At 41.0% G+C, this 20,969-nt stretch overlaps 2 protein-coding genes across 4 annotated transcripts; one reads left to right on the top strand and one right to left on the bottom strand.

Annotated features, from left to right (window-relative positions):
* The first annotated feature begins 990 nt into the window (after positions 1 to 990).
* On the top strand, positions 991 to 8,327 carry LOC141910958 (G2/mitotic-specific cyclin-B3-like). The gene is made up of 11 exons (XM_074801858.1): positions 991 to 1,127; positions 1,297 to 1,376; positions 1,536 to 1,642; positions 2,213 to 2,532; positions 3,115 to 3,196; positions 3,308 to 3,400; positions 4,325 to 4,555; positions 5,216 to 5,371; positions 5,779 to 5,928; positions 6,675 to 6,805; positions 7,622 to 8,327. Exons 2-11 carry the CDS (start codon positions 1,298 to 1,300, stop codon positions 7,689 to 7,691), a joined length of 1,419 nt encoding a protein of 472 aa, XP_074657959.1. The 5' UTR covers positions 991 to 1,127; position 1,297; the 3' UTR covers positions 7,692 to 8,327.
* A 1,034-nt stretch (positions 8,328 to 9,361) lies between these two features.
* LOC141911331 (uncharacterized) lies at positions 9,362 to 11,128 on the bottom strand. Of its 3 annotated transcripts, XR_012620015.1 has the most exons (4): positions 11,043 to 11,128; positions 10,077 to 10,126; positions 9,661 to 9,727; positions 9,362 to 9,501 (listed from the first exon to the last, which is right to left on the bottom strand). XR_012620015.1 is itself a non-coding variant. In XM_074802328.1 (3 exons), the coding sequence occupies exons 1-3, from the start codon at positions 10,027 to 10,029 to the stop codon at positions 9,383 to 9,385; spliced, it is 327 nt and encodes a 108-aa protein (XP_074658429.1). In that variant the 5' UTR covers positions 10,030 to 10,063; the 3' UTR covers positions 9,362 to 9,382. The 3 variants fall into 3 exon arrangements, 1 of the variants encoding a protein (XP_074658429.1); XR_012620016.1 differs by lacking the exons at positions 10,077 to 10,126; positions 11,043 to 11,128 and adding an exon at positions 9,947 to 10,070; XM_074802328.1 differs by lacking the exons at positions 10,077 to 10,126; positions 11,043 to 11,128 and adding an exon at positions 9,889 to 10,063.
* Positions 11,129 to 20,969: the final 9,841 nt, after the last annotated feature.

The raw sequence follows: 20,969 nt of genomic DNA, 5'->3' as shown, positions 1-20,969 counted from the left end.
CACCGATAGTAAGGCTTTTTTGTCTTGACTGAACACGATCAAATTGAGTACGTTGCCGACTATACCAAGCGCGCAAACACTTCCTATTCCGTAGACGAACATGTAATGAACGAACTTATAACTAGTTCTGATTGTTGGACAATGATGAGATGCGTTCGTCATGTCTCCTCCAGTCCAGACAAATGTAGCTATCAATTTGACGGCAGAAAAATCACAATGAACCCCTTTCTTCCGGATCGAAGTATATTCTTATACCTGAAACCCTCCCATGGTGTTTAAAACATGCATGATTACCTTCTGCACCGCATTCATCCACGCTTCCAATCACCGGAGCTATCGGAGCTTGACAACAATATCAAATTAAATACTTTTTTGCTTCGGTGAATGTAAAATGTTTATTCTGCTGTAAACATTTTAACTTCGAATCTAAAAGGCAAACATAGCTAGCGTTGAGTTTCAAGTCAATGAGATACGTAGAGGCACGAGGATGAACCGCCGCTCTCACTGTGTGTATAGGCTATACAGGTAAAAGCCGAATTCCACAAAAAAACATTAATTTAGTATGGTACCTCGAATTTCACTTTGTATCTTTAAAAAATTATGCTTGTTTTTGTGCTTTTCTTTAATTCTAATCATTACACGTTATAATATTTTCGAGAAGGTTTCGTTTTCGAACATTGATTTGTATGGTGCTGCCACCTTTCCTCTACGACTGAAATCTTTCTGCTGCTCCCATTTCTATTCTTTTTTCCTTTCTAGTTTAAACTGACCGTTGTTTTTTGATAACTTGACCGTTCACATTCCGATGCAGCCCTAGCAGGCCTTGTTACAAACTAGTAGGATCAATAATGGTTTGAATTGAATTGATGGCTAAATTGGTTTCAATAAAGAAATATGAATTTGAATTTGGTCCGCAATGGAATTTTGTTAAATCGCCCGTGATTGGCCAATGTTCCAACCGTACAGCCAATGAGCTCAACTTTTAGAAAGCTTTGAAAGGCGGAAATTGTGAATCGCTAAAAGAAACAAAGCGAGGAAATATTTTTAGGATATTAAAGGGTTTAAAACGGTTTTTAAAGCGAATTTTAACATCACAAATTTCGATAAACGATAACCAGTATCACCAGGTGAGGAACTCAGCTTTCTAAAAAATCTGAATCCAATTTTGCCGGCTTTAAAAAGACCTGCTGTACAGTTTTTTACTCTTTCTCTCCCGCCGCGGATCGTGAAAAATTTCAATTCAAGCAATTTAATTCAGCAGCTTTAATATAGCCTAGATTTGTTTTATCGCTGTAGAATGACGACTACGAGGAAAGCTGCTGCAGCCCTCGCCTTGAAACAGATGAAAAATGAAAACAGTTTGATGAACTTGAAAGGTAAATTTGTTAGAAAATTTAGATTTAGAATTTGTTAGTCTTAGATTAGTTTTTTTAATTTTTAGCTGGTTCGTTTAGTAGAGTGCAGCAAAAATTGTTATGTTTGAATTGAATCTACTACAAAACTGTAAGGTTTGAATTTCTTTTTTTATTTTATAGGTCAAGGTTTGAAGGCGTTCTTGGGCATTGATAAGAAGCGTCCGGCCGACAGATCGCCTCCTAACAAACAACCGAACAAACGATCAATGCTCGGAGATATTACGAATGTAAGAAATTTGCTTTTAACGCGGTTTATTGTCGCGAATAGAGCGAAGTGCTTACTTTTTAACTTTCGGAAAAACAGGCTTACAGATTAGTGTTACTATTGCGGTGAAATCTCGATATTGCTGAAAAGTACTTTTTTAACTCAATATCAAAGGAAATTTCTACTGACTGGTATAATTGCTGTCTAATTTCTCTAATGTGCAAATTCCACTGGGCCTACTACCAAGCAAGTAAAATAAAAGTCTGTTGTATTCCTGGAAATTGTCTTCGAATTCTGGATTCAGAAAAAAGTGCTTAAGTGCGGTTCGACTACTACAAGCAGCGTTTTAAGAACGTATTTCTGGGTGGCCACTTACCTGGAAATCACTCGGAGAAATTTGAGATTGCTAATTTTGTGTGTATAATCCAACAGTTTCCATTTATGTCTTAAGTATTTGACTACGTGTTAATTGATTGAATTCTTAGTGAAAAAAGCAATTAGAATAAAAGTGGCCACCGACCCTGTATTTGAACGGTGACTCTAAACTCATAAACTCGAATTCATTTTTCTGTCGATTTTCGTCTACTTCTAGAGGGAGAATAAACTATCGCGCAACAACGCGACGGCGCCCGCTAAAAAAACGACGCTGAAAGCATCGCGGAAGACGGCGACGAAAAAAACGACGAAATCCGCGTCGCGAAATCAAGTCGAAAACAAAGATGAAAATAACGAGATCAGTTTGTCGCAGAGGAGTTCGTCGCAGTCGTCTCAAGAGTCGTCTAGTCAGAGTTCGCAGGAGTCGAAGTCGTCTCAGGAGGATAGTTATTACACGTGTGAACAGTTCACCGATACGCTCGCGCACGTCATACAAGCGCCGAATAGCTGTGAAAATTCACCCGTTAAAAATATCGAGTGAGTGAATTCTTCGAGCCCTTGACTTGTTGGAAATCATCCAACAACCCTGGGCCCATTTCTATAGACTGGTGTTTTAACCCGGGGCTGACTAGTTAACTAATTGAAAATGAACTAACTTCAACTCAAAACTCACTACTGTGGAACTGGATCCTGGATTCATAGACCGAGTATCAAAGTTATCCCTAGGGGTAAATCCTCAATCTGGGTGACAACCACCATAGTTACAATGAGAAACCATGGTTATAACAGACAAATTTTAAAATGTTCCCAGGGACTATTTTTCTTCCACATCTATGAAACCAAGCCTGGTGCTTTACTTTTAACTTTAACCCGGGGCTAACTTATTCGAATTCAATTCAGTTAGTCCCTGTGTTTAAGTTGAAAAAATCATAAAAGCCTAAAAACTTTTTTAAGAGCAACACTGGCGCCAGTTGTATAGACTGGTATTTAACCTTTAACCTGGGGCTTACTTATTCATATTTAGTTTAGTTTAGTTAAAGTATACACAAGTGTGCGAAATCGGGCTAAAAATAGTCGTTTTAACTTTTCAATGATGTTGATTTGATTTTCGCCTTTTAGGTCAGAAAATGAAAAGGATGTGAAAACTAATGAGAACAGCGACGATACAAAATCCAGCCTAGAACAATACAAAAACAAAATGGTAGGCTTCTAATTATTGAAAATTATGGAGTGTTACTGATCAGAGGTTGCGCTGAAGTGTGTCAGGTCCTCCGGGCGTTAAGTTATCTGCAGTATTTTGCTTCTTTTTTAGGGAATTGTCGACGTGGACAAAGAGAATATGTCGGATTTATTCCATGTAGGAGAGTACGCTTACGATATATTTGAATATTACAAAGAAAGAGAGGTGAGTGGATGATGGATACAGGGTTCGTACAGATCACAGAAAATCAGGATTCACTCCATTCCCCTGCAGCAGATTTACTCAGGAAATTCCTCCATTCACCTGCAGCAGATTCACTCATGGAATCTCTCCATTCACCTGCAGCAGATTCACTCTGGGAATCTCTCCATTCACCTGTAGCAGATCCACTCTGGGAATTTCTCCATTCCCCTGCAGCAGATTCACTTGGGGAATTTCTCCATTCCCCTGCTGCAGATTCACTTGGGGAATTCCTCCATTCGCCTGCGGCAGATTCACTCGGGGAATTTCTCCATTCCCCTGCTGCAGATTCACTCGGGGAATCCCTCCATTCGCCTGCGGCAGATTCACTCGGGGAATTTCTCCATTCCCCTGCTGCAGATTCACTTGGGGAATTCCTCCATTCGCCTGCGGCAGATTCACTCGGGGAATTTCTCCATTCCCCTGCTGCAGATTCACTTGGGGAATTTCTCCATTCGCCTGCAGCGGATTCACTCGGGGAATTTCTCCATTCCCCAGCAGTAGATTCACTTGGGGAATTTCTCCATTCACCTGCAGTTGATTCACACGGGGAATTTCTCCATTCACCTGCAGCAGATTCACTCGGGGAATTTCTCCATTCCCCAGCAGTAGATTCACTTGGGGAATTTCTCCATTCACCTGCAGTTGATTCACTGTGGGAATTTCTCCATTCACCTGCAGCAGATTCACTCAGGGAATTCCTCCATTCCCCTGCTGCAGATTCTAGGAATTTCTCTATTCCCCTGCAGCAGATTCACTCTGGGAATTTCTCCATTCCCCTGCTGCAGATTCTGGGAATTTCTCCATTAACCTGCTGCAGATTCACTTAGGGAAAACTTGTTTAGTGATTCATCAAGTTTAGAATTTTTCCTCAAACTACATTTTCAGATGAAGTTCATGGTGTCGCCGTATTTAGAACGACAAACCGAGATCACGATTCAGATGCGCGCGATCGTCGTCGATTGGCTCGTCGAAATACAAGAGAACTTCGAGTTGAACCACGAGACGTTGTATCTGGCGATCCGTCTGTTCGATCTGTATTTATCGAAGGTCGTCGTCAGACGTGAGAAACTGCAACTGGTCGCGACGGCCGCTTTGTTTATCTCGTGTAAATTCGACGTAAGTTCCTCGATATCACCCCTTATCTGAGTGTAGCAATGGCGCGTCAGTAATTTGGGCGCTAGTATAATTTAAGATTGATCTGTTTTGCTGATTTCTGAATCAATGTCTGGTGTGAGTAGTTCATTATCGATAAAGATTGTCTCAGGCGATTGAAGTCGTGAACGCATGCAAAATTTGAACGATCAGTTTTCGGAAGTGAGCTGATAAAATGTCTAATGTGTTAGTAGTTAATTTTCTATTGAAAGTTTCTTGACTGAAGTCCTGGACACATGTGAAGTGAAGAGATCAGTTTTTGAAAGTGTGCTGATAAAAATAAATGTCTAATGTCTGGTGTTTGTCGTTCATTTTCAATTAAAAATATCTCCAGTAAAGTTCTGAACACAGTGTGGATGATCAGTTTTAGAAAGTGTGCTGATAAAATGTCTAATGTCTGGTGTTTGTAGTTCATTTTCAATTAAAAATGTCTTGAGGTATGCAGGCTTCAGATATATACTTGGAATATTGTTTTTTAAGAAATGATGGTTATTGAAGTTGATAAGAGGACTATTGTGCCGTTGATTTCTAAATGTTTCGGGGGGGTCATCTCGGGGAGTGCGTTACTTCTCTCAATGATTTGTGGTCGATGAAATATGATTGTTTTTTCGCTACCGATTTCAGGAAAGGTGTCCGCCGTTGCTCGATGATTTTCTGTATATATGCGACGACGCGTACAACCGTGAACAGATCATACGCATGGAACAGCACATTTTACGCACGATGTGTTTCGACATCGGGCTTCCTTCGTCGTACAGATTCTTGCGGCGTTTCTCGAAGGTACGTTTAACTTGTCCGACACCAGGGTTTTCACAGATCAGGGAAGAGACAAGGAATTTGAGATGTTTTTCTCATATCCCCAGGACGTTTCCATGGGAAACACCTTCGTCGATGGTACTGATAATTGGTACTTATTTGCTTTGATTGACAATTGCCTGTTCTAGTTTGGCAATGTATAACTTAGGGGCATAGGAAGTTTATAATCTGAGTATGGAAAAACTATTGAAAATGTAATTGGGAAACCTGTAAGAACCCTGGCTTATGAAATATTTTCCTTTTCTGAAAAATCTCAAAACCTTCAATACAAACAGTAATAGCAAGTGCATCGAAGTACTAAAGTTCCAATTATTCCAAAGTTTGCTTCTCTAGCTAGTTGCATCAAATCTTTAAAAAACAATTTTTTCCAGTGTTGTAAATCGTCGATGGAACTGTTAACGATGGCTCGGTACATTCTCGAATATTCTCAGATGGATTATAACTACCTGATTTACACCGACTCGGAACTGGCGGCCGCTTGTTTGCTGCTCGCTTTCAAAATGAAGAAATCAGGAGCCTGGGTGAGTAGAACCTGCACTCGGATTGTTTTCAATTTATTATGATATGTCACCGATGTGACTAATGCAAGCGTAAAATGATGTTTTACGAATTAGGACAATCAGTTCTATAGATCGGATTTACCGGTGTATGTTAATTTCAAATCATCCTGAGTAGAGTCATAGTTTTCCTCGGAACAGGGATGAATGAAAAAACGTTGACAAACTTCATCATCAGAGAAAGAAACCTAATAATCAGGGGCCGGTTCCATAGTGAAGACTTAAGACCAAAAGTGGTCTTAAATCTTAAGCCTGAACTTAAGTTGTTTGATCGGTTATAGAACTAAGTTGGTCTTAGACTGGTCTTAAGTCTAAGCCCTCATTATGGAACTGGCCCCCTGGAGCTTTTTAGACTGGTATTATGTCTAACCCGGGGGCTAACTCAATTGATTTTCAATTGAGTCAGCCCCGGGTTAAAGATGATACCAGTCTATAAAACTCTGCCCAGTAGTTAAGAAATATAGATGTTACTAAGGAAGGTTATGAACAGAAACGAAGATCTACCAGTCAGGAACTTAAAAGTCTACATAATGCTTGTAAAAAAATGAAAGCACGCGTATTTCAGTTTTTCTGAGATACATCACTAATTCTGTTGACGAATATATTTGGTAAACCACAATTGAAGTAAAACTGCCAGTGTTAATGTTTCGACTCGAATCTTCGACGAGCAATTTTCTAAAACGGATGTTCCGTCGTCGTTCTATTTTCAGTCACAGACGCTCGTGTTTTACACCGGTTTCACGGAACGGCAACTGATGCCACTCGCGAAAAAACTCAATCGAATGCTAGCCGTCCCGCCGTTCAAAAACGTGCAAACAATCAAGACGAAATACTCTCATAAGTAAGTGAGATAAAATGCGCACGCATAACTTTAAAATTTCACCGGGAACCTTAGCATCTGATGGCTACACTAGGGTGGTAGAGTGAGATCTCTCTGGAGACAACCGCACTGCCAGGACCGGGTGAAATCTTTGATACGCCCATTTTCAACTCAGGGGATTTGTAAAAGGCTAGGAAGTGGCCACCCGGTTATGGCCAATCCGAGAGATATGTTAGTCATAACTGATAGTTCGTTATATCTGGTATGAAATGATTGAAATTTTCCGGTTTTGGACAAATTTTTAGATTCGTATACATGTACGTGTATCTGAGGTTGTTATAACAAGGTTCCGTGGTAGAAGTCACTTCCACCAAGTAGGGGGATTTTTACCGTTAACCCATTTAATAGTCGAAGTCAGTTAATAAAGAACTATTATTGTCTATTTGATCGACGAATCGGGTCATTGAATTGGGGTCAAAAAGGTGCTTGAAAGTCGTGGAATGAGACTGGTCATGGCATCCTCCCCCGCATGTACCTGCGCACCTGGTCTACTGATGCAGGGGTTCGTGCCGTGGCTGAGTGTAGCGATGCCATCAGGTTCGAGTCCCTGCAGAGGGAGGATGGGTCATGGAGACTATGAACCCTGCTTGAAGTGTATTACCACGTTTTGATTGCGTCCTAAATTAGTCATTAGTTGATGCCATCTTCAACGCACTACTACTACTACATTAATGTTTCAACAATGGTCACCGAAAGCCTGTTAGATGTTGAAAACCTTTACATGAATTTTCAACGTCGGCCGGTTATTATTTATCGTCGGTTTGTTTCTCGTTTCAGGGTGTTTTTCGAAGTGGCTAAAACGCCGGCCGTGCCCGAATCGGATTTCGACGTGCAACAATCGGACTGATGATCACGGTTGTCGACGGAGACCGGTGGTCGTCGCTCGACATTTTAAACTTTAACTCAATCGGGATGTGGGCAGATCTACTAAAAGAAATTGTTCTCCGAGAAAAAGAAGAAATTTCGAACTATGTATCTGAAATTGAAATGTAGCCTACCCTAATAATGATTGAATTGATTTACAATGACGCGATTTTGAAGCCAAGTTTTAATTTCATAGTCAATATGTTTTTAACCGGGTGGTTTCTTTGGCAGCTACGCAATCTGAAGCCATCATTTCGGACTCATTTCGAAAATGAAGATTTTTCAAGCAAATTTGTGTCGCACATGTCCATGGCTGTACACCGATATTGCCTTCTCATTGAGATCAGACTTGTGCAAGGTTGACGATTCAATCAATGAATTTTAACTGAACTCGTGTCTCTATCGTGGATTTATATTTAATGAGTTTTTTTTGTAAATATGATTATCATCTTATAAATTAACGAAAAATAATGCTTTTGATTGTACGATTGTTTTTTCCGATATGCATCGATTCGGCTTTGCTGGTATTTATGATTATATCTTCGTGAAATGTTTTAGAAGTTTTTATCTAATGAAATGATGCAATATTTTTTTATTCGGCGGAATTTTCATAATTATCATTCAGTAAGTGAGTGATCCCAGTTAGGCAGTGAAGGTACCTCACTTGTACTTAATATCTACTGAACTTGTCGCTCCGGCAGGTTATGCATTTTTAAGTAACACCAAAGAAATCATTTAATCATTTGATCGATACATAAAAATCAAGTTTAACAATGAATAAGTAGGTGTTTTGATATTGGTTATGATCGCAATGCAAGTTTAAGTTTAATATATGAATACAGTAGTTTTAGAAATTAGTTCTGTTGATAACAAAGCAAAGAATGTCCAGCATCATTTAGACGGAGTAGAAAACTGTCGATATGCTGTGACTCGAACCTCATGTAGGTAGCGCAGTCGTATGAGAACATACAAAGCTAGCGCCTCGGGATAACGTTATGCTTATACAGTCAAGTCCGCTTGAGTAGGATTGTTTATTAAGTCGTATTTCAACACGGGTCGTATCAGTAGATTGTTTGGGCCATTTCCTTTACTCGCGATGTTAAGTCGGATTTTCACTTAGTATGTCGGACAAAAATCCCGGCTCCAAAACGATCCAACTTAATGGGGCTTTACTGTATATCGTTGGACAACCGGGAATCGTCTATTTTAGTCGATTATTCTACAGTTGAACACAATTTCATACTAAAGATGATTCCACGCCTCTTATGTAAGGTGACTCTATTGTGTTTCGTCGTTTAGGCCTCGTTAGTGTAGAACCGATGTTGGAATGTACGTATGCAATTGCCTGATTGTGATTTGGATGTTTTGTGTGTGCATTCATTGCGTGTATATGTCGATATTATTACGAATAAATTACTGATAATGAATTGCGAAAAATGTACGGATTTTTATGTTTGTTTTATTGAACACGAATCGGTGTCTTCTTCCGCTTGCCGAAATTTATGCAAAGGTATCATCTGCAGTCTGGGCCCAAACCTTCAGAAGTCGATCGACCCTTTCCAGACAATTGGTGAAGTACGACTGCTTGGCTGGTGTCATTACTAATCTTACCGCCGGTTATCATTGAAACACGACAGTCAATTGTTTGATGATCAGGAATTTTTTATTTCGAAATTAGTTAGGACAGCAATAGCCAAACGTTTTACAACAGCCTGATCCACCTTTCATCGAGTATTTTCCACTCTTTCCATTACACATGCAAGTATGCTCTCTCTTCTTTACAACCTTAACTTCTGCGATAACAATAAATTGAGATATTTAGGGGTGCATTTACCAAGCTACTGGACTCGGTTCATGTATGCAGTTCTGAATTTAATTTGACTGTTAACGGGTTTTCCGCTGGAACTAGTACTGAATCATATACAAGTGAACGGAATCGAGCAAGCAATTACCTTCTGCGGCGATGGCTCCAATGACCATAAACAAAGCCAATGCGATGAACAGAGTCTTGTACATATTCTGAAAGTGAATGATGAATTGCATGTAATGGTGGCTGAAAAATTCCATAACATGAAACTCCTAATTATTAGTACGCAAATTAGGATGCCAGAAAGCCAAAACGAAAAGTCCGTTTTAAACAAAGATTTCCCCCCAAAACGGAATTTAATAGAATATTTGACCTTTTTCGTTGTTTTCGTTTTACTCTCCGAGTCATACTCGGCCCACTGGCAATCGAACCTGATATCTTGACAGTGACTGCCTTCACACGAAACCCTGTCAGGGCAAACGTACGCTCCATTGTAGCTTAGGGCCTGGTTCATTCCCGAGTCACCACAGCTTCTGCTACTGGTTAAGTTTTGTCACTTACCTCAGATTTTTTTTATCGTCTTGTTGATGCTCGAGATTTACAACAATTGACTAAAAGCAGAAAATAGTCAGTATATGCAATGGAGTACATGTAAATTGACTTTTTTTCACATAAGCAGCTTGTGAGTTTTTTGCATAAATCATCAGAGTTGTGTTAAACATTCAAATAATCCTGCTGAATATTTTCACGCAACCGTGCCGGAAAAATAAATTCGTTTTCATTTTATTTTCATGAAGCCCTGGTTTGTTGAGGGTAAGTCGTCAGAACGACGATATTCACTAGGATTTTCTGCATGAGAGTTTAAACAGTAACTTAATTCCTATGAATTGTTTTCAAGCTTCTATATAGGTTTTTTATTTAATTCATAACTAGTCTCGGATCACAGGATAACTTTGAACAAAACTGGCGCCAATGACCATAAACATAAGGCCTTATAAATACATATTCTGAAAGTAAATGTTGGACCCTAATTCATTTCTATATCCAAAATGTAGAATACAGTAACTTTTCCCGGATATTTTCATGAATTTACTACTCCTTGTCCGATGAGGATAACATTTGAGCATTGATATGTTATGATGTAGAAAACCTAAAAGCGACACGTAGTAGTGCCTTGGAACGAACCAATCAAAGTTAATTTGAATTTGAATATCGATAATTGAATTGAATTGACTGGCAACCAGTCTAGGCCTAATACGTAGGTAGTGCTCATCTTCTCAAAAATGATAATCAAAATTTATGAAATATAGAATAAGAGTTATGAAATATATTTTATTATAAAGCAAACGTAAAAATTCACTATTGTTATAGTTGTTTTGAAACGCCGATATTGATGACGTTGTGCACATCGACTCATACAGAACCCCTTAGATAAGGCGTAGCGGTTATCAATGTTCTCATGCATTATTGTAACGGTTTTTAGAGGGCGTCACGATATTTGTAAATAAGAACATATTTCCTTCATACCCTAACACAATGCCAAAAGTGTAATTTTCATCACGTAGAAATCTATTATTGATTGATATGCAGATCAATCTGTGGTTCTATCGAACCATCCTTGACTAACACCAATCCATTTCTATATTGACGACCACCCTTTAGGTGTGGTTTCCGTGTCTTGTTTCCCGTACAGATAGGGCCTACTTTATCATTATACAGTGCGAGGATTTTTATAATGACAAATGTTACGAAAAAATTGTCATCTGAGCTTGATGGTATGAAACAGATGATTTTTTGTTGAATAATCTCCAGCTCAAAATTCTGAATAATCTGTATACCAGACGGTAGCAGTTGTTCAAAATACGACAACAATTTATAATCGTTCTTGCGGGTTATACGTACACATAGTCTCCAATGATAGGAATGATCTTTAATTTCAACAACAAATTCATTTGTTCATGTTGCAAGTTCCTTTTATCAACATTTAAACTAGTCCTGGCCTGTAAAATGAATCTAGTGCTTGCACTGACTGTATGGTGAAACTCCTGCGGGTTGGGATGGGTAGATGGTGCTAGAGTTACAGAGGAGCGTAAGGTTGACGTCCAACTATAAGTGGCGGTACTGCCAAATCGAGGAATCCACGTATGGCAGGCGAAGATCCGCCAGGTTGGCTGGTAGGTAGTTAGTCGGATCGTCACGTTCGATTTCTTCGACATTCCAAATAAATCAGAATGAACTCGTCTCTTTAATGAATGACTGACTGCTCTTAATGCCATCTGGTGAGACACGGTGTACGGAATCTACATTGAAAGGAAATATATTTCGTTTTCCTAATTTTCATGAATGGTTTGATGAAGATGAAGGTCGAGGGACACGTGAAAACCCGTTTTCAATCGGTCTATCGTCTGCAATTTATTTGTCCAATTTTGTATTTTACCTCAGATTCAGTTTCTGCTCGTGTCATTATAGACCTGTTGCATATCGTAGACATATTAATCATGAATAATGAGTTTCTGGCTGGATTTTCCAGGCACTAATATCCAGCTCTAAGTTCAGAAGAACTGTAAAAGCTTTATGTCAGACAGTAACAGTTGTTCAAAACTACGACAAAGGTTTGATATTATTCTCAGGTGTTACATGGGCATACCTATAATGATAGGGATGGCCATCTTCACCAACGAATTGAATTGTTCATGTTGCAAGTTCTTTTTGATGAAGTTCTTTTTTGTCCCACTGGCCTGTAGAAGGAATCTAGTTTTATACTATATATACCATGGAACCTCTGTAGTTTGGGATGGTATGGTTCTAGACATTCAGCACAATATAACACAACACGAATTCGTGTATCATGGTCAATTTCTATAGCCGATGCTCACTGGTTAAAGCAGCAGGCCCGTTTGCAGTCTATGCAATAGGTTAAGCCAGCCATGGACGTATCAAGTTTATATAATAAAAACTTTATAATATAATATCATAAATATGATAATAACTATACCGTGGTTTGAATGGTAATCGAGACACCTTACTTTTATTTCAAGGCTTTTTAAAGGCTTCTGTTAATGGACTTGACTGTTCTCGTTTAATAAATAAAGTTTCTCGTTGTCCTTTCTATTCCGGCTGCCTGGTGAATACTCGTTGATATTTAGACCCATTTATGTACATCAATGACATTTCCTTGACGGAGATCCTAACCATTCGTTCATATATTTCGAAAGGTACAAAGAAAGAGTATGCATAATTTTTTATCATTCATCTTTTTAATTTTCTTCTCATGGAATTTCCATTACATAACAGAATATGTCTACTTTGAAATTGTTGTAGAATGGCATGACACCAAACGCCATTTTAGCGACCGTACATACCAGCACCGCCTGTACCAACAACACCAGTACCAGCGGCTCCAGCGCCCATTGCAGCGGCTTGGTGTCCTCCATACATTCCTGTAGTTCCAATGTGGCCTCCATAACCACCTCCATGACCTGCATTAGCAGCACCAGCACCCATCGCAGCGGCTTGATGTCCTCCATACATTCCTGTAGTTCCCATATGGCCTCCGTATCCACCTCCATGACCTGCATTAGCAGCACCAGCACCCATCGTAGCGGCTTGGTGTCCTCCATACATTCCTGTTGTTCCCATGTGACCTCCGAATCCGCCTCCATGACCTGCGTTAGCAGCACCGGCTCCCATTGCAGCGGCTTGATGTCCTCCATACATTCCTGTAGTCCCCATATGGCCTCCGAATCCACCTCCATGACCTGCATTAGCAGCACCAGCACCCATTGCAGCGGCTTGATGTCCTCCTGACATTCCTGTTGTTCCCATGTGACCTCCGAATCCGCCTCCATGACCTGCGTTAGCAGCACCAGCACCCATTGCAGCGGCTTGATGTCCTCCATACATTCCTGTAGTTCCCATATGGCCTCCGAATCCACCTCCATGACCTGCATTAGCAGCACCAGCACCCATTGCAGCGGCTTGATGTCCTCCTGACATTCCTGTTGTTCCCATGTGACCTCCGAATCCGCCTCCATGACCTGCATTAGCAGCACCAGCACCCATTGCAGCGGCTTGATGTCCTCCATACATTCCTGTTGTTCCCATGTGACCTCCGAATCCACCTCCATTACCTGCATTAGCAACACCAGCACCCATTGCAGCGGCTTGATGTCCTCCTGACATTCCTGTAGTTCCCATATGTCCTCCGAATCCACCTCCGTTACCTGCATTAGCAGCACCAGCTCCCATTGCAGCGGCTTGATGTCCTCCATACATTCCTGTAGTTCCCATATGTCCCCCGAATCCGCCTCCATGACCTGCGTTAGCAGCACCAGCTCCCATTGCAGCGGCTTGATGTCCTCCTGACATTCCTGTTGTTCCCATGTGACCTCCGAATCCGCCTCCATGACCTGCATTAGCAGCACCAGCACCCATCGCAGCGGCTTGATGTCCTCCATACATTCCTGTAGTTCCCATATGTCCTCCAAATCCACCTCCGTTACCTGCATTAGCAACACCAGCACCCATTGCAGCGGCTTGGTGTCCTCCTGACATTCCTGTAGTTCCCATATGTCCTCCAAATCCACCTCCGTTACCTGCATTAGCAGCACCAGCACCCATTGCAGCGGCCTGGTGTCCTCCAGACATGCCGGTGATTCCCATTTGGCCTCCAAATCCACCTCCGTGACCTGCATTTGCTGCTGCTGCTCCCATTGCAGCAGCCTGATGTCCTCCAGACATGCCAGTGATTCCCATTTGGCCTCCAAATCCACCTCCGTAACCTGCATTTGCTGCTGCAGCTCCCATTGCAGCGGCCTGGTGTCCTCCTGACATGCCAGTGATTCCCATTTGGCCTCCGAATCCACCTCCGTGACCTGCATTTGCTGCTGCAGCACCCATTGCAGCGGCCTGGTGTCCTCCTGACATGCCGGTGACTCCCATTTGGCCACCAAATCCACCTCCGTGACCTGCATTAGCAGCACCAGCACCCATCGCAGCGGCTTGATGTCCTCCATACATTCCTGTAGTTCCCATGTGGCCTCCGAAGCCACCGCCGTGACCTGCATTAGCAGCACCAGCACCCATCGCAGCGGCTTGATGTCCTCCATACATTCCTGTAGTTCCCATGTGGCCTCCGAAGCCACCGCCGTGACCTGCATTAGCTGCGCCAGCACCCATTGCCGCGGCTTGGTGTCCTCCATACATGCCAGTAACCCCAATGTTGCCACCATGTCCTATACATAATATCAGAAATATATTTAGCTGGCGACACACTAGGCGAACTTTTTAGGGTGACATTCATTCGATGAATCGATCTTCTCCGTACATTGTATTCTTTAATATGCATTTGTAGTCGACAAAAGTGATTCACACGAATCAAGCTATTATATTCGCCGAATTTGTGACACCAGTTACCGAATTCGTCAGTGTGTCACGAGCTTCATGAGTGTTATTTTTTGAAAAATCTTCGTATCATTGCTTCAAAAATTGTTTTGTAACTCTTAAGCGCATTGTACTGTTGGATAGTCATCACATCATGCTTCTAACAAAGTAGTATCAATTGGCATTGGAAAAGTTCTACCAAGCATTTCTCCTTTCAGCCATTTGGTACTGAGGCATAGGTGTTAGTTATTTTAAGGAAACGTGTTTGTTTTTTTTAGAATAAACTCATATGGTCTAGTACTAGCTTTTACGTAAGAATTGAGCGGAAAAGAATGGACCATTTGTGGCTCTTGCTTTTATAGAAGCATAATGCGTATGCCTTGAACACATATATAGGATAAATGCACAAGCCATTTAAAGCTTACTGAATAAGGAAAAGGTAAACAATAGCTGATAGATACAACCTAAAGGATGAATGACGACAGTAATGAACCAATGCAGAAAACTACGATGAAAAAATGAAAAATAAGAATTCATCAGAGTATTTTTCAAGTTACTGCTTTATTTTCAAATAACCACGATTTTGACAAGGATATTTATACCCGTTATTCAAATACACAATGAAAATTCCGACTATCCATTTATGTGATTTTAGTATGCTTTCTTCAACATAGTTTCATTCCGTTAGCAGCATTGGTTTTAACTGTTCATTTAACCATACATGCCTACACCATGTGCCATACCAGAGCCCATACCACCCATACCATAGCCGCCCATGCCATGAGTCGAAGACATTCCGGAACCCATGCCACCGTATCCCATATTGTTTGTATGAGCCATTCCACCGCCACCCATTCCTCCCATGCCATGACTTGATGCCATACTACTACCCATGCCAGCACCACCGTATCCCATATTGTTTGTATGAGCCATTCCAGCGCCGCCCATTCCACCCATGCCATGAGCCATTCCAGCGCCGCCCATTCCACCCATGCTATGAGCCATTCCAGCACCACCCATTCCACCCATGCCATGAGTTGATGTCATACCACTACCCATGCCAGCACCACCGTATCCCATATTGTGTGTATGAGCCATTCCAGCACCGCCCATTCCACCCATGCCATGAGCCATTCCAGCGCCGCCCATTCCACCCATGCCATGAGCCATTCCAGCGCCGCCCATTCCACCCATGCTATGAGCCATTCCAGCACCGCCCATTCCAGCGCCATGTCCTATACCGTGGGACGAAGCCATGCCAGCACCACCCATTCCACCCATACCATGACTGGAAACCATACCAGCACCCATGCCAGCACCGCCATATCCCATATTGTGCGTGGAAGCCATTCCGCCTCCCATTCCACCAACTCCACCATAGCCCATACCTGTGCCATATCCACCTAAAATGTGTAAAAAAAAATTTTTGATAAGTTATTCATATAAGTAAAATAATGAATATTTGAATAAGTAAAAGACAATTCCCTATAAACATCTAATACATGAATAGGACCTCCGAGTGAATACGTACCATAAATGGCGACTGTTCTGGCCACCAAAATAAGCAATATCAAATATCTCATCATGGTTGTTTCAGTGAAGGTGCCTATAATTGAAACAATAAAAGAATTATTTCAATGATTATTATCACAAAAACGCTAATATTACAAAGCGAACAGTTTTAAACCCTATCCAGGAGCGAATAATCTTGAAGATGATTTGACCTACCTTAATTAACTCGATTTGCTATCAACGGATATTCCGCGGTTAGGACTGTGGAATTAATGCAATACTTACTGGCAGTCTCTTTTTATATACGTCTTTCAGTGCTACGTTGCTCCACCTGTGGATCAACTTACAGAGAAACACGTTTTGTAAATGTCCCAATTTCATCACCATTTTAACACACGTGCTTTGTTTAACGAAGCATATTTCCCTCGCACAACTGTCATGGTCATATCTAAGCATAATACTTAACGTATTGGCAACTTGCCTTGCTATTTGAAAATTCACAAAAGGACGCAACTGCGCTTATGGACATATTGTAATCAAAGAGAAACGTATCAATTATTGTAATGGAACGGGTATATTTGATTTCGAAAAAGATATTTCATCAATGAAAAGTTTGTCTTTAGCCAAAGAACGTTCCTCCATATTGTTTATAAAATGCATAGTAAGGTCTGTAGGAGTGAGCCGGCAACTTGCTGTCTCCATAGATGTACTCATATGGCCGGAATACGTTGCCGGGAATACGACCAAATCTACCAATTCCAGTGGTTTCACCATCGACACCTTGTCTCGGGCTTGATTGGTAATTAGCTTCGGTATTGGGCCACTGATATGTTCCACGGATGGGTTGCTCATACTCGTCATCAAAGGCACCACGAAATGCATAATCTATGTATCCATTGTTTGCAGCATCCGCAGTATACGGTTTGTAGAAGTTAGAAGCAGACGCCACTGAAATTTATGAAAATTGAAAAGGTAAAATTACCAATAAGACGAATCAATTTCACATCTACGTGATTGTTGGTCGTTTCTGAGTCATATGATCTCGATAAGGGCCAAATAAATTCTATGATATATTTATCGAAATAGACTTTGGGTGGATGTAAATGATATTGATTTAAATTTGTTACATTCTAGACTCCATCACTGGAGAGGTTTTCCCGGCAAAACCATTTGACTTACCGTCGAAAATTAAGACTGCAATTAAAACAATCAAAGGCCGCATTGAAAAGAGATCGAGACTTGAATTTGAACCTAAGATTATTCGTATCATATTTTTTCAGTTAATGATAGGTTCATAAAGCGTATAGTCTTTTTTTCAAAATAGCTACGTCAATCTTTGGAAAGGCTTCAACATGAGCTGTTGGAGGTGATGATATATTCACTAGCAGCGCACGAGGTTGCGACAGGTATTTTGTCAAAGACGTGCGTCGTTATCCCAACCTGTTGTAGATTTATTGGCCTTGGACACGTGTTGCGCGCAGTCGAACGTATGCAATCGTGTTTACGACACCTCAACTTTGTCGACTTAGGCTTAGTCATTTAAGAAATGCATTTGAAATGATTATTCTGATACATATATTCTATACAATTTACCTTTACGGTGAATTTTCTTCAAGCTTAATTTCAAATGATTTCATAATTTCCCACGAATTGAATTAGTAAGAAGGTGTATTGATATGTTATATGTATGTTGACGCAAGGAAAAGAGTCGTTCAAACCATTAAACTTTAAATAAAACATTTCCCAGGCATGAAATCATAATCCATGTTTATTCCAACTGATACTACAGAACTTTGAAAGAAATTTGGAAATTCATCTATCCAAACAATTGACTCATTCCACCCATCATGTTGCCGAATCCACTCATCATTGTATTCATCATTGCCTTCCCTTCCTTGCTGCTCATCCGACCTCCCCCGTAGCCTCCTCCACCACCGCCGCTGAATGAACTACCGCCGAATGAACCACCGCCACCTTCATCGCCGTAGCTTTCTCCGAACGAGCCTCCAAAGCTTTTACCATCAGGACTTCTCCAAGACTGACTGGTATAGCCGGGGCCACCCCCAGTGCTGATTCCACTACTCCAGCTGCCACCACCACCGCCCCCGCCCCCACCACTAGTGGGACCACCAAAACTGAAGCTAAACGATTTCGGGCCTTGGTTGTAATGGCCACCTCCGCTACTACCTCCCCGATGTGAATGTCCCATTCCGTGACCACCTTCATATCCACCGTGCCTCCCATCGTGGCCACCACCGTAGCTAGCTCCATGGCCACCACCTTGACCACCTCCATGGCCACCACCGTAGCCACCTCCATGGCCGCCTCCATGGCCGCCACCATGACCACCTCCATGGCCACCACCGTAGCCACCTCCATGGCCACCTCCGCGATATCTATCACCACTGGCTGGAAAAAAATAAAAATTGAATGGCCATCATTAAATCTCTGCATAACTCTTTTATTCTGAGTAAGAATTAAATCCGATTTTCCAATATACCAAAGGTGACTCCACACAACATCAGACATATAAGAACAACTGCTACTCCCATTCTCTGCTCAACTGTCAACTGGAAAGTTCAAAGATTTATGGCGTTGAATTGAAGTATTTACTTGATACGAGTGCTTGAATTTGACAAAAGCGTAAAGCCTATCATTTGTTGCATAATGGTATGATGAAAACTATCGTACTTACCGAGTTTTAGAGAGATGTGAAAATATTGTAGTTCGCACCTGATCTTTGTGAGCTAATGCGTTGTTGTTCTACTTTCAGTGATATGCAGACGGCGTCATGTTGACAGAATATGATATTTTCTCCACGAAACAACATCTGTTAAATCAAGGGAAGTGCAACCACTTCCCAGTCAAAGGTGGAATTGCTTTAGTTTGTTAAAAATGCTTGATACCCCATAGACAAAGTGTATTATAAAACCTGTATGCACAAGCAGTGCATTGGAAAATGTATGTACTTGTGTTACACGTACACCAGAAATGAAATGGATTGCTGCATCTGAAGACGTACTATATCTATATTGCATCTGATTACTTTGTTATAGATTATGAAGCAATCATCTTTGAAGAATCGCTGTGAAGATCGTACCTTTTATTTTGAAAATCAAGTTAGGTATCGTTAATCTAGGTTAGTTTGAATCATATCATGAGCGAACGAGATTTTGATTGGTTTCGGCAACAATTATTGTAGAATAGAAATGTTTACCTCGAATCCACAGATGTCCACTGGTGAGCATATGTCATGAAAACAATCCTGCTAGGACTGCACCGATATCCAAATGGAGTTATTATTATATTATTATTATTATTATTATGATTATTATTATTATTATACATGTTTTAGTGCCCTGTCCAGATTAATGAAACTGCTCCAGAGCACTTACAAATAAAGAAATACGACGTACAATAAAATATGATGATAAAAACATTACAATATTGAATTTAAAAACAGTGAGTTAGCTGTTTGTGAATATCAAGGATTGCAGAGGCTCGAGACCTTTGCACGATATCTGGCAGTAGCGAAAGGTCTTGCAATAAACTGTGTAACTATTTGCACGTGGAAAACGACCTAAATCGTAAAAATGGATAAAATGTTCTTCAACCTTGGAACGTGGTTATTTCCGAATTCGCGGTGCATTAAATTAGACAGCCAACAGAATTAACCCCAATCAGCCGCTTGCCGGTTCAGACTGTTTGGACGATTCATTGGATGGACTGGAACCGACTTTTTTGGTTACCTACTTCGATTAAAACAGAAAATTCGATAAATTCGACCGCCGATCAACGCAACTATATCAGTACTTCGATTTCCGATTTCAGAATCAAGCCCCCTGTAGGTGCGAGGGGTCACCAAATCAAAACAAATCAAACGAAATCTACTAATCAAACAAGTCACAGGGTCAATCCTAATTTCAAGAACAGGTGCACGATCTGGATTAGTATAATTACTATCTTTTAATCTGATGTACTATTCAGCAATGATAAGATAATGGATGGAACATTGGCTCTTCCCGAGAAATTCTTGAAATTTAGTTGCTTTCAGATATTGTCCAGGGAGCCTTGTGTATCAAATATGCTACCGAGGGCGTTGAGGGTTAACTGGTTAGAGGGTTCTTGCATCAAATCCTCTACCTGCAATGAGGAAACGGTAGATGGACTAATATGTTGCTTCACATGCTAGAAGAACTCAGAAGCTGTACGTATCTTTCAGCCACCGCATTTCTGCATGCACTGCGTTAACGATGGTTATACAGGTACATCTTATACATGGGCATAAGGCTGAAAGAAATTCATATAGTTTCTCTCATTTCTGCCGCGCTGCAAAGTTGACGCAGCCAGCCGCCATCATCTAGCTAACCATAACAGAACAAACTATTCGGCCGATTAGGAGAAAAAATGTATCATTTTAGCCCAATTTGCCACCCTTGTATTGAATGCGTCCGGATTCTCCATTGTCCATTTCTCTCTTTTTAAATAATATTCCAGGGGGAAGGTATTATGAACAAGTCCTCTTCTCTCAGTCTAGTTCGAACCATTGTATTACAGCTG

The sequence above is a fragment of the Tubulanus polymorphus genome, chromosome 9, assembly GCF_964204645.1.
Source record: "Tubulanus polymorphus chromosome 9, tnTubPoly1.2, whole genome shotgun sequence".
Classification (NCBI taxonomy): Eukaryota; Metazoa; Nemertea; class Palaeonemertea; order Tubulaniformes; family Tubulanidae; genus Tubulanus; species Tubulanus polymorphus.
Note: the sequence above shows the minus strand (reverse complement) of the source record. Positions and strands in the feature narration are given on the sequence as shown.

Coding starts and splice junctions, on each gene's coding strand:
- LOC141910958 (XM_074801858.1), top strand. CDS start 1,298: ATGACGACTACGAGGAAAGCTGCTGCAGCCCTCGCCTTGAAACAGATG. Junction 3,197..3,307: donor AACAATACAAAAACAAAATG/GTAGGCTTCTAA, acceptor CTTCTTTTTTAG/GGAATTGTCGACGTGGACAA. Junction 6,806..7,621: donor AAGACGAAATACTCTCATAA/GTAAGTGAGATA, acceptor TTCTCGTTTCAG/GGTGTTTTTCGAAGTGGCTA.
- LOC141911331 (XM_074802328.1), bottom strand. CDS start 10,029: ATGAACCAGGCCCTAAGCTACAATGGAGCGTACGTTTGCCCTGACAGG. Junction 9,728..9,888: donor AAACGAAAACAACGAAAAAG/GTCAAATATTCT, acceptor ATTCACTTTCAG/AATATGTACAAGACTCTGTT. Junction 9,502..9,660: donor TGGAGCCATCGCCGCAGAAG/GTAATTGCTTGC, acceptor TTGTTATCGCAG/AAGTTAAGGTTGTAAAGAAG.